We start from the raw sequence: 12,721 nt of genomic DNA, 5'->3' as shown, positions 1-12,721 counted from the left end.
ATAGGTAAAAAAAATCTTTGCAAATTTAAATGTTTTAATTAAAAACTGATCATGGATTTGTCTACTTATCGCAAATTTCTGTTATTTATTTATGTTAGGTTCTGAATCAAACTCAGGATCATAGACAACGTGTTCTTCACAATGTAGCTAAAGAATTGCCAAACTGGAGTATTATGGTTCGTAAAATGAAAGCTATTTATCATACAATGAACCTTTTTAACATGGACGTGTCAAAAAAGTGCCTTATTGGAGAATGTTGGGTACCTGTAGCTGATCTTGCAATTGTTCAAAATTGCCTTACAGAAGGGTCGGTTAGTATTTGCAAATACATCAAACAATTTAAATTACATAAATCGATCGAAATGGTGCTGCAATGTTAGTGCAAAGTTGGTGCAAAGTTGCTGCAATTCGATGCAAATTTGGCGCAAATTTGTTGCAATGTTGGTTCAAAGTTGTTGCAATGTTGGTGCAAAGTTGCTGAAACGTTGCTGCAATGTTGCTAAAATGTTAGTGCAATGTTCCTACAATGGTGATAAAATTTTGGTGCAAAACCACTGAAATTTCTATGGAAATTACTGCAAAGTTGGTGCAAAGTTTCTGCAATGTTGGTGCAAATTTGCTTCAATATCAGTGCAAAGTTGTTGGAATGTTGGCGCAAAGTTGCTGAAACGTTGCTGCAATGTTGCTAAAATGTTAGTGCAACGTTGCTACAATGGTGATAAAATTTTGGTGTAAAATTACTGCAATTTCGATGGAAATGACTGCAAAGTTGCTGCAATTCGATGCAAATTTGGCGCAAAGTTGTTGCAATGTTGGTGCAAAGTTGCTGCAATGTTGCTAAAATGTTAGTGCAATGTTCCTACAATGGTGATAAAATTTTGGTGCAAAACCACTGCAATTTCGATGGAAATTAGTGCAAAGTTGGTGCAAATTTGCTTCAATATCAGTGCAAAGTTGTTGGAATATTGGCGCAAAGTTGCTGAAACGTTGCTGCAATGTTGCTAAAATGTTAGTGCAACGTTGCTACAATGGTGATAAAATTTTGGTGCAAAACCACTGAAATTTCGATGGAAATTACTGCAAAGTTGGTGCAAAGTTTCTGCAATGTTGGTGCAAATTTGCTTCAATATCAGTGCAAAGTTGTTGGAATGTTGGCTCAAAGTTGCTGAAACGTTGCTGCAATGTTGCTAAAATGTTAGTGCAACGTTGCTACAATGGTGATAAAATTTTGGTGTAAAATTACTGCAATTTCGATGGAAATGACTGCAAAGTTGCTGCAATTCGATGCAAATTTGGCGCAAAATTGTTGCAATGTTGGTGCAAAGTTGCTGAAACGTTGCTGCAATGTTGCTAAAATGTTAGTGCAACGTTGCTACAATGGTGATAAAATTTTGGTGCAAAACCACTGCAATTTCGATGGAAATTACTGCAAAGTTGGTGCAAATTTGCTTCAATATCAGTGCAAAGTTGTTGGAATGTTGGTGCAAAGTTGCTGAAGCGTTGCTGCAATGTTGCTAAAATGTTAGTGCAACGTTGCTACAATGGTGATAAAATTTTGGTGCAAAATTACTGCAATTTCGATGGAAATGACTGCAAAGTTGGTGCAAAGTTTCTGCAATGTTTTTGCAAATTTTCTGCAATATTAGTGCAAAGTTGGTGCAAATTTGATGCAATGTTGGTGCAAAGTTACTACAAAGTTGCTACAATGTTGGTGCAAAATTGCTGCAAGTTTACTGCAGTAGGAAATCTCATTATTTTGAGAATTGCCACTCAATATTGTAGCAACATTGCAGCAATATTTCGTGCCCTTGGAGTAGTTCGAAAACCTGCGGGAGGTTCACTTTGTGCAAATTAAGGTTAAGACCAGTTTTTGAAAAAGTTTGAAAATTTTTTACTTTCAGCGGCTCTGCGGAAATTCAATTCCGTCTTTTTTGAACGTTATTCACACGGATGAAGACCCGCCAACTTTTAACAGAACTAATAAATTTACGAGAGGTTTCCAGAATCTTATAGATGCATACGGAGTGGCCTCATATCGCGAAGCAAATCCTGCTCTTTATACCATTATCACTTTCCCTTTCCTCTTTAGTATTATGTTCGGGGATGCGGGTCACGGTAAGTTTTTTTTATCTGGACTAAGGGATCATCCATAAACTACGTTACCAATTTTGGGAATTTTTTACCCCCCCCCCCCCATCCCATGTGACGATTATCAGGATATTATTGAATTTTTAAACTAAAAAAGGTGAATTTTTTTGATCAAAAATGAAATAATTCAACGTTGAATTAAAAAAAAAAAAATTATCATAAAAGAAAACGAATTTTCTACGAATTAGTTGATTTGTGAAATTCAATTATTCTACTTTCAAGACAAAATCACGAATATTTTATACACAACAGTTGAATTTTGAAAGCACAAATAAAAAATTTTGAACAAAAAAACTTTATTGTATACTCAAAAGTTAAATTTTCAACTCAATTAGATTATTTTCAAGAAAAAATTTCTTTTACACAGTAGTTTAATTTTAAGAAAAATTTGAATTTTTTATTTAAAAAAAAAATGATTTTCGACCAAAAATCGAATGGTTAAATTTTCAATTAGTAAAATAATTTTTCAAAAAAAGAATTTGGAACAAAATTCAAGAATTCTCAACCAAAAAGTTGAATTTCCTACTAAAAAGATGATTTATTAAATAGAAAGATTAATTTACTATCAAAAAATACAAATTTTGGATAAAATAATTAAAGAATTCTCAACCAACAAAACTTATTTTCAAGAAAGAATTTTTTCAAGTTTTAAGAAAGCAGTTCAACTTTAAAAAACAGCTGTTGAATTTTTAAAGAAAAAGGTTCATTTTTAAATAAAAACATTAATTTTTTTATCGAAAAAACGATTTTTTAATAAAAGCCAAGAATTATCAACCAAAAAGTAAAAATTTTAATTAAAAAGATGAATTTTTAAACAAAAAGATGAATTTACTACCAAAAAGACAAATTTTCAATACAATTCAAGAATTCTCAACAAAAAACTTCTATTTTCTAATAAAAAATTTGAGTTTTTAACAAAATCCAAGTATTCTGATAAAAAAAGTTAAATTTTCAACTAAAAAAAGATTTTCAAGAAGGTGAGTTTTGAATCAAAAAGATTAAATTTTTATCGAAAAAAACAACAAATTTTTAGCAAAATTCGAGAATTCTCAACGAAAACGTTTAATTTGTAGGAAAGAAATACAATTTTTTGTGATCTTTAAGAAAGTAGTTCAACTTAAAAACCTAGTTTTTAAATTTTTAACGAAAAAGGTGAAAAGGTGAATTTTTAAACTAAAAATTCAATTTCCTTCCGAACAAAACGATTTTTGAATCAAATTCCAGAATTCTCGGCGAAAAAGTTGTATTTTTAAGAAAGAAAGAATTTTTTCTAATTTTTAGAAAGTAGTTCAACTTTAAGGTTTATTTTTTAAAAATGGATGAAAAGACTAAAAAAGATTAATTTTTAAAAAAGTTAAAGAATTTTCAACTAAAATGTTAAATTTCCATTAAGAAAGATGAATTTTTTAAACAAAATAATTATTTTAATACCAAAAAATATGCATTTTTAACTAAAAAACATGATTTGTTTAATCAAAAAGATTAATTTAATATAAAAAAATATGCATTCTCAACTAAAAATGATGTTTTTTAATCAAAAATAATAATTTAATACCAAGAAGCATGAATTTTTGACCAAAGTCAAGAATGTTCAACCAAAAACTTGTATTTTTAAAAAGGAATGAAAAAAATGTATAATTTTTAGAAATTAGTTCAACTTTAAGATCCATTTGTTAAATTTTTAACCAAGAAGATGAATTTTGAAACAAAAAGATTGATTTTATACTGAAAAATACGAATTTTTAACAAAATTCAAGAATTCTGAACAGAAAAGTTGAAATTTTAAAACTAAAAAAGATCAATTTTCCACAAAATTCAAGAATTTTTAACTAAAATGTTAAATTTCCATTAAAAAAGATGAATTTTTAAACAGAATAATAATTTTAATACCACAAAATATGCAGTTTCAAATAAAAAAAATGATTTTTATTCAAAACTTTTAATACCAAAAAAGACGAACTTTGAACAAAATCCAAGAATTCTAAACTAAAAAGTTTAATTTTCCATTAAAAAAGATTAATTTTTAAGCAAAAAAATTATTTTACTACCAAAAAATATGCATTTTGAACTAAAAACGATGATTGTTTAATCGAAAAGATCAATTAAATACCAAAAATTATGCATTTTCATTCAAACATGATTTCTTAATCAAAAATAATAATTTAAAACCAAAAAGATTAACTTTAGACACAATTTAAGAATTCTCAACCAAAAAGTTTAATTTTCAACTAAAAAAGATAAATTTTAAACAAAATTCCAGAATTGTCAACAAAAAAGTTGAATTTTCTATTAAAAAATATTAATTTTTTAACAAAATATTTATTTAAGTACCAAAAAATATGCATTTTTAACTAAAAAACATGATTTCTTAATAAAAAAGATTAGTTTAATTAAAAAAGACGAACTTTTGACAAAATCAAGAATTCTAAACTAAAAAGTTTAATTTTCCGTTAAAAAAGATGAATTTTTGAACAAAACAATTATTTTACTACTAAAAATATGCATTTTGAACTAAGAAATATAATTGTTTAATCAAACAGATCAATTTCATACCAAAAATTATGCATTTTCAACTTAAAGACATGATTTTTTCATCAAAAAGAATAATTGAAAATAAAAAAGATAAACTTTTGACAAAATTCAAGGATTCTCAACCTAAACGTTTAATTTTCAACTAAAAATGATCAATTTTCAACAAAAATCAAGAACTTTCAACAAAAAATTTACGAAATTTAAATTAGACCGAAATCCAGATTAAAAATCCCATTTAACGCCCAATAATCAAATTGATGCAAAATCCTATTAAACAAAACAAGAATCCAACGACCAAATTTGGACCACAACGAATAAACGAAAACCAAAAATCCTATTGTAATCTGAAAAAAAAACAAAAAAATAAAATAAATTTTTCTTTCCTCTTTTTTATTTTTGTCCGAAAATTTTATTTTTTCGTTTTTTTTTCAGATTACAATAGGATTTTTGGTGTTTGTTTATTCGTCGTGGTCAAAATTTCGTCATTTGATTCCTGTTTTGTTTAACAGGATTTTGCATCAAAAAGTATGCATCGTAAACTAAAAAACATAATTTTTTAATCAAAAAAATCAATTTAATACCAAAAAATATGCATTTTCAACTAAAAAACATCTATTTTTAATCAAAAAGATTAGTTTAATACCAAAAAACATTAAGTTTTATCAAAATTAATTTTCCATTAAAAAATATGAATTTTGGAACAAAACAATTATTCTAATACCAAAAAAAACGAGCTTTTGAGAAAATTCCAGAATTCTAAAGCAAATAGTTGAATTTTCAAATATAAAAGATCATTTTTTTTGTAACCTTACTTTAACTGTGATCGCCCCCCCCCCCCCCTTCTTGTTACCAACCATTGATTTTATGAGAACCTCTTCTAAAAATTCTAAAGGAATTTTTTAGAATTTCCAAAAAATCGATTTTTTTTATTTCATATTTTGAATGTATAATTTGTTAAAAATATACTGTAAAAAGGAAAAAGGAAAATATTAAATATTTATGGAGATATTGTCAAAAATGTTTAAAGATATCGGGTTATTAAATAATTTTCTTGAGATCAAAACTGTTTAAAAAATGGTCGAAAATATGGACCTTCGATTAAACAGCCAATATAAATTTTAATTTTCAATTTTTTTATTATTTTGTAGATTTATCCTTCCCTTTAACACATAAGTAATCGAAAAAAAACTTTCTTTATATCAGATAAATGGAAAAGTTTTGATAACTGCTGCAGTTTTCGATGCCTCGGAGCAGACGCTTGAAGAAGTATTCTGCAGGGTCGCCATTTTGTAAAAAAAAATCATATTTGTTTGTACACTTTAACAATGTAAGAAAGTGTTGTTAAAATTGATAAATGATCTAGTTATTTTATCAACTTAAAAAAAATTCATTAAAACTGATTGATTTTACCCTTTCTAAAGGTATCTCCCTCCTTAAGTGTTAACATAGTTTATGGACGATCCCTAACTTTTGTATATAAAAAAAATTATATACAATATAAAAAAAACACATGGTCTTTAGGTTTGCTCATGGCAATCTTTGGACTCTACATGGTTATATGGGAAAAGAAGTTATCCACGAAAAAAACTAACAACGAGATCTGGAACATCTTCTTTGGAGGTCGTTACATTATTCTTTTGATGGGTTTGTTTTCCATCTACACTGGTATCATCTACAACGACGTTTTCTCAAAATCGGTTAACGTGTTCGGATCTAGTTGGATTGCAAAGTACAACTACAGTACGCTGCAGCACAACCATCATCTGCAGTTGAATCCGAATCAAGAGGGCTACAAGCAAGTGCCTTATCCCATGGGTTTGGATCCGGCCTGGATGGTGGCCGAGAACAAAATTATCTTTCTCAATTCCTACAAGATGAAGCTCTCAATCATCTTCGGGGTTGTGCACATGGTTTTCGGAGTCTGCATGAGTGTAGTTAACATTGTGTAAGTTTAAAAAAAATATTTTTTGGTTTTTTGTTCTTCAGCAGGAAACACTAAATTGGTGTGTATCTTTATCGCCTAGGCCTCTAAAGGCCGGGTGATCCACCTCTATATAAAGTGTCAGATAGTTATCCAGCAGAATAAATTTATCGTACGGTTTATCTGACAGATAATGAGTTCAGGTTGATCCACTGTATTTCATGTGCTGGATAGTTATCCTTCAGTTACATAGGGAGATATAGGGAATACTAGTACTTTTCGCGTTTTCAAGTCACTGACACTTCACACTGACAATTTTTTGGGCGAGCTGCTCAGCCACGTGGTAGAGCTGGAACACCAAATGCGTCGCGCATTGTTCACCTACAACTGGATACACATCCTCTCTCATATTGGACACGCTCTGTTCCCACATTGGAACAGCTGTCGTCCCAACAGTATTGGTACAGTAACGCTCCCTTTAGGCGGAAGCTCGGAATCCCCACGCTGAGTTTCTCGCGGAGTTATACAGGGTTTGTCCGGAAAGTAATAGGACTGAGTCGATTAAAAAAAATTTAATGAGCCATTCGTTACAATTCTTTAAAAACTTTCAAAATAGGCTCCTTCTGCGTCGATGCAGCGCTGCCAGCGCGATTTCCAAGCATTGAAGGCGTCACGGAAGCCATTCTCCGGAATAGCATTGAGAGCCGCGGTGCGTGCTGCTTGGATCCCCTCTGTCGTCTCAAAATGCTTGCCTTCCATCGGCCTTTTCAGGCGAGGAAACAAAAAAAGTCTGGGGGGGGGGCACATCTGGGCTGTAGGGCGGATGTGGAAGCGTTGGGATGCCGGCCTTGGTCAGGTACCTGTTCACAAGAAAGGCGGTGTGAGCCGGGGCGTTGTCGTGGTGCAACTTCCAGTCGGCTGCGATGTCTTGTCGGACCGATTGACCCTTCGTTTGAGTCTCTTGAGTACTTGCACGTAAAACTTGGCGTTGACGGTTCAAAACTTTGCGTACACGAGTCACATTGTCGGTGTTTGTCGAAGTCGAAGGTCTTCCAGCACGGTCTTCATCGGCGACCTCTTCCCGGCCCTCCAAAAAGGCCTGGTGCCACCGAAACACACCACTTCTTGCTGAAGCAACATCTGGGTAAGCCTGTTTGATCATATCAAACGTCTCTGTCGCAGATTTACGGAGTTTGACACAGAATTTAATCGCGTACCTCTGCTCTAACGAACGCTGCATTTCCGGCTTGCACCACTCACAGAAACACGTCGCATGAAAATGCCTATCCTGACTCTCCAAGTGCTCGAAGACAACTGGCCAGCCGCTCGTTCGTGAGCTAGGAACGCCCTCTACCAAATCCAGTCGGTGCGCGCACGCTTCGAAGTACAGTCGCGGCGGAAGAAAATCAGTCCTATTACTTTCCGCACAAACCCTGTACAGTTATAGTTTATACTCGTGAGGCAATTTCATTCTCTTTTGTGGGGGTCCTGCGTTTCCAACACACGGGAAAGGATCTGCTCGCACGTTTGGTACTATAGCTTACTTAAATGTGGTCTGGCCGCTACACCAACCGTCATGATGGCGCTGCGTTGCCACTAAGAAAACAGTTGCTTGCCCAAATTTTTTTCAGTGCAGTGATGTTGAAGCTCCGCAGATATATCGTCACAATTATATAACACTGTTGCTGCTGTGAATCTGTTATATTATTAATTAGTAATAAATAGAAGAAGCGCACTACTTAGTCTTTCTGTGAAGAATAAAAATATGTGAATTTTGCAGCTCATGAAACGAGAGTTCTTATTCACGGTTATTATACATTATTTTAGTTTAATTCGTGGATTTATGAAAAATTTCCTCCGAAAACAACACCAACGAAATGTTATTTTAGAATTGGAGTTTTTTATCTCATAACTTTTTTTTCGCGGTTTTATTTTTATTTGACATTTTATTGTTTATTCAGTAATGTTATCACAAAAAGTCTAAAATTTGCCAACGATGAAGCAATAGTTATTATTTACAGTTATCATAATATTTTTTAATATGTGGTTTATAAACAATTTACTCCGGAAACAACACCAACGAAATTTTATTGTAAAATTAGACTTTTTTATATTGCCATACAGGAATATAAACATAACCTGTCAATGGATCCTACCAACTTTTTCTGATGGTTTTATTTTTATTTCATATTTTATTCTTTGTTCTGTAATTTCATAACAAACCGTCTGAAATTTGACAACTATGAAACAAGAGCTTCGCGTGCATAAAACGTAGAGGGTTTTGTATTTATAACGCGATTAGCAATTTTGGCTATTTCTTCAATATCTTCGTCAAAATTATCACCAAAATCAACATCGTAAACATTTCCGAATTCCATTTTGACAGAATTGTCTAACCTCACTTTTTCTGTAACTCCCGCTTTATCTGTCAGATAGCGCTATCCAACGGTGGATCAACATGAAAGTATCCTATCTGTCAGATAAATTTATCTGCAGCTTTTATCCAGAGGTGGATCAACCGGTCCGAAATGTATAAAAAAAATATATCTTTTACATTACAGACATTTCAAGAAGTATGCAAGTCTTCTTCTTGAATTCCTGCCACAACTTCTCTTCCTGATACTTCTGTTCTTCTACATGGTAATGCTCATGTTCATAAAGTGGATTCTGTACGGGGCTACTGAAGAAGGTAAGAATTTGCATTTCAGCATTTAAAAAAATAATGTTTAGAATTCCTTGAAATAAAAGCAAGAATCCAAAGACCAAAGGACAAACACCATAAAATGATTCTATTGTAATTTGAAGAAAAATCAACTTAAGAAAAAAATTTTGGGCAAAAATAAAAAAAAAAATAATAATAAAAATGAGAAGAGAGCCAACCAAATATTATTTCTTCTCTTTTTTCATTTCTTTCGTCGTTTTTATTTTTATTATTATCAAATCACAATAAAAAAACATTTGTAAATAATGTTCACCAACGTTTTGGTACTCATAAAGAACTCTTATCAAGGTAAGAACAATTTAAGCGAATAGGAGCAGCAATGAAACAACGATGCTCTGTCATCGATAACTGAGGATAAAAATAAATCGACGTTTATTATTATTATTAAAATATAAATTAAAAATTTGTAAATAATATTCACCAAAGATTTGGTACTCATACAGGACCCTTATCAAGATAAGAAACATTTAAACAGGAAGGAACAGCAACGAAATAACCAACGTTTCTCTACTTATACATTATTTTTTATCAATATTATTATTATTATCAAACCACAAAAAAAACATTTGGAAATAATATTCAACATCGTTTCGGTACTCATAAAGCACCCTTATCAAGATAAGGGAAATTTGAGCTGATAGCAACAGCAACGAAACCACGATGCTCTCTCTTTGATATCTGGGATTAAAAAAAAAAAAGTTTCGGTACTTATACATTATTTTTTATTATTGTTATTATCAAACCACAATAAAAAAAAAGATTTCTAAATAATATTCACGAACGTTTCAGTTCTCATAGAGCTCTCAGGTATCAAAGAAAGTGCATCTTTGTTTCGTTGCTGTTCCTCCCTGCTCAAATCATTAGCTTGGCTGGACGTTAAATAGGATTTAAATTTATTTTAAATTTATCAAATTTTAAGAAAAAAATAGTTCACAAATTGATAAATTAAAACCAGAAAAAATGGTATTTTTTAGACGTAAAATATCAACCAACTTGTGCGCCTTCTGTACTCATCACTTTCATAAACATGATGCTCTTCAAGCATTCCAAGGTTGCCGACGGTTGTTCCGAGTACATGTTTGATGGCCAAAGTGAACTGCAGAAAATTTGCGTATTTGCTGCTCTTCTCTGTGTCCCGGTTATGCTTTTCGGGAAACCGTTGTACACAGTTTTTGCCAAGAAGAAGCCAGGAAGAACCATGGTGAGGATGGATCAGATTTCGCGATATTTTTCTTTATTTATTATTATTAAAAGGGCCTAAAGTCTTTCGCAGTCTTAATAAATTTTGCGATCTCGAAAAATTATTTATCTTGGATTTAAAAAAAAACCGTTTATTTAAGAAACATTTTTTTCACCTGTTGAAAATAATTCAGAATAAAGACAAATTATTTGGAATTTAAAGAAAAATTTTTATCGTATCAAAACATAGTTTCTTAAAACCAAACAAATTTATTTAAAATAAATTAAATTTTCTATAACTGAAAAACAATCAGTATTAGTTAAAAGTTCATTCTATTTGGTTTAAATATCAATTATTTCAATTTTCGTTGAGAGCTCATTTGTTACGGTTAAAATAAAAAATTTGAGTGGAAAATACTTTTTTTGTTTTAAAATTAAATTTTTAGCATAAATAATTTTTTGCGTTGATATTTAATTTTTGGTAAGTAAAAATGCATCAGTTTTGTGGAAAATGAATTTTTTGCTGAAAAGTATTATTTTTTGTTTGAAAATTTCATTTTTGTAGAGAAAATTTGACTTGTAACTTAAGAACTTGTCCCTTTAGGTTAAATATGCAACTCTTATGTTAACAATTCGATTATATTGTTAAAAAGCGATCTTTTAAAGTATAAGACATTTTTTTGTTTCGAATAAATGAATAAATTTGTATATGGAATACAGTTTGGTTACGTTTATAAAATATTCTATATCAAAAGTATCAATTACAAGATTAAAATGCTGGTATTTGAATATTAATGATTTAAAATGAAAAATTAGTCAAGGAAAAGTCAGTGTATTTTGAAAATGTTTTCGGTTTCGCGGGGATAAATTTGGTCGAGCCGCTCACCCAACTCGTACAATTGTCGCACTAATCACACAGTGAACAGCGCCACTTCTGTTTAGTAGAACGGCAACTCTAAGTCGGGAGAACCATTACCCCGAACAAGCCAAACCGTTTGATCAACAGTATCGTCGAGCCGTTCTGCGAACACGGCGCTTGCGGCACAGTTCCGCGTTTGCGCAGCTTCAGAAAATATATCACCCACATTTTAAAACGGCTGATCTGTGTAAGTTCGGGGTAACTAGTGCCCCGAATCTGAAGCGGACGCCACACCAAACAGAAGTGCAGCAACTCTTCCACAACTAGCGTGACGGTTTTACCTAAATTTTCTCCGTGCACCACATTGGAAATGGTTACCGGGTCAACTCTATTGAATCTTGTTATTTTTCTATGCGAAAAAATTCAACTTCATCTACTCATAAATTACCCGCAACAGAATATTTAGGTCCATTATTCTATTATCTTCCAATTAGTCTTTTTTACATTCGCAAAATTTTTCTTGAAGGCGAACGGTTCTGCATCTCAGGACATTGAATTGCAGCCAGAAGGTTTTCCAGTGATTCCAGCAATTGCAGGGGGAGAAAAAGCTGATCATGAAGATGAAGCCTTCAGTGAAGTAATGATCCATCAAGCGATACATACTATAGAGTATGTACTCTCCACGATATCACATACTGCTTCGTATTTGCGTCTCTGGGCCTTATCACTGGCCCATGCTCAACTCTCGGAAGTATTGTGGAGCATGGTCCTAAATAAGGGCCTGGCTGCTGAAGATGGTGACTACATCAGCAGCATCAAATTGTTTGTCGCCTTCGGGGCCTGGGCCCTTTTCACCCTGGCCATTCTGGTCATGATGGAGGGCCTCTCTGCCTTCTTGCACACTCTTCGTCTTCACTGGTACGCTAAATATCTTTAAATTATTCTTTAATCTCGATAAATTTATGTTAGAACTCTTCACTTGCCCAATTTTCTCTTTTTTCATTTTCCTTGTTTCCCCTTTCACTATTTCCTCTACTTCCCTCATTGTTCCTCTACTTCCCCTTGCCCGTTTTACCGAATCCCCTTACCTTTATTTGCCCCATCTTCTCATATTATTTTCCCTCACGTCCCTTACTACCCCTTCTATATTTTCCCTAATTCCCCTCTCCAAATTCCCCCTTCCTCATTCTCCCAGATCCCTCATACTATTTCCGCTCACTTATCCTACTTGCCCTTCTATATATTCCATAATTCCCCTTCCCTCATTTACTCTCCCTCATTTTCCCAAACCCCTCATATCACCCCCCCACTTCCCCTTCTTCCCATCTTCTCATTTAGAATAACTTCTACTTTTCCTTCC

General features: G+C 32.4%; 1 protein-coding gene across 5 annotated transcripts in view; it reads left to right on the top strand.

The window, feature by feature from the left end:
- The window catches only part of LOC117171351 (V-type proton ATPase 116 kDa subunit a), an 83,441-nt gene that overhangs the window by 66,497 nt on the left and 4,223 nt on the right, over nt 1-12,721 (top strand). For all 5 annotated transcript variants that reach the window (XM_033358593.1, XM_033358589.1, XM_033358590.1 and 2 more), the window contains 6 exons: nt 99-311; nt 1,902-2,115; nt 6,202-6,625; nt 9,163-9,290; nt 10,298-10,524; nt 11,888-12,279. In XM_033358593.1, coding sequence (XP_033214484.1) covers nt 99-311; nt 1,902-2,115; nt 6,202-6,625; nt 9,163-9,290; nt 10,298-10,524; nt 11,888-12,279 — 1,598 coding nt within the window. The remainder of the gene's footprint in view (nt 1-98; nt 312-1,901; nt 2,116-6,201; nt 6,626-9,162; nt 9,291-10,297; nt 10,525-11,887; nt 12,280-12,721) is intronic.

Source organism: Belonocnema kinseyi, chromosome 4, assembly GCF_010883055.1.
Source record: "Belonocnema kinseyi isolate 2016_QV_RU_SX_M_011 chromosome 4, B_treatae_v1, whole genome shotgun sequence".
NCBI lineage: Eukaryota > Metazoa > Arthropoda > Insecta > Hymenoptera > Cynipidae > Belonocnema > Belonocnema kinseyi.
The sequence above is the reverse complement of the archived record's forward strand: the minus strand, read 5'-3'. Positions and strand labels throughout refer to the sequence as shown.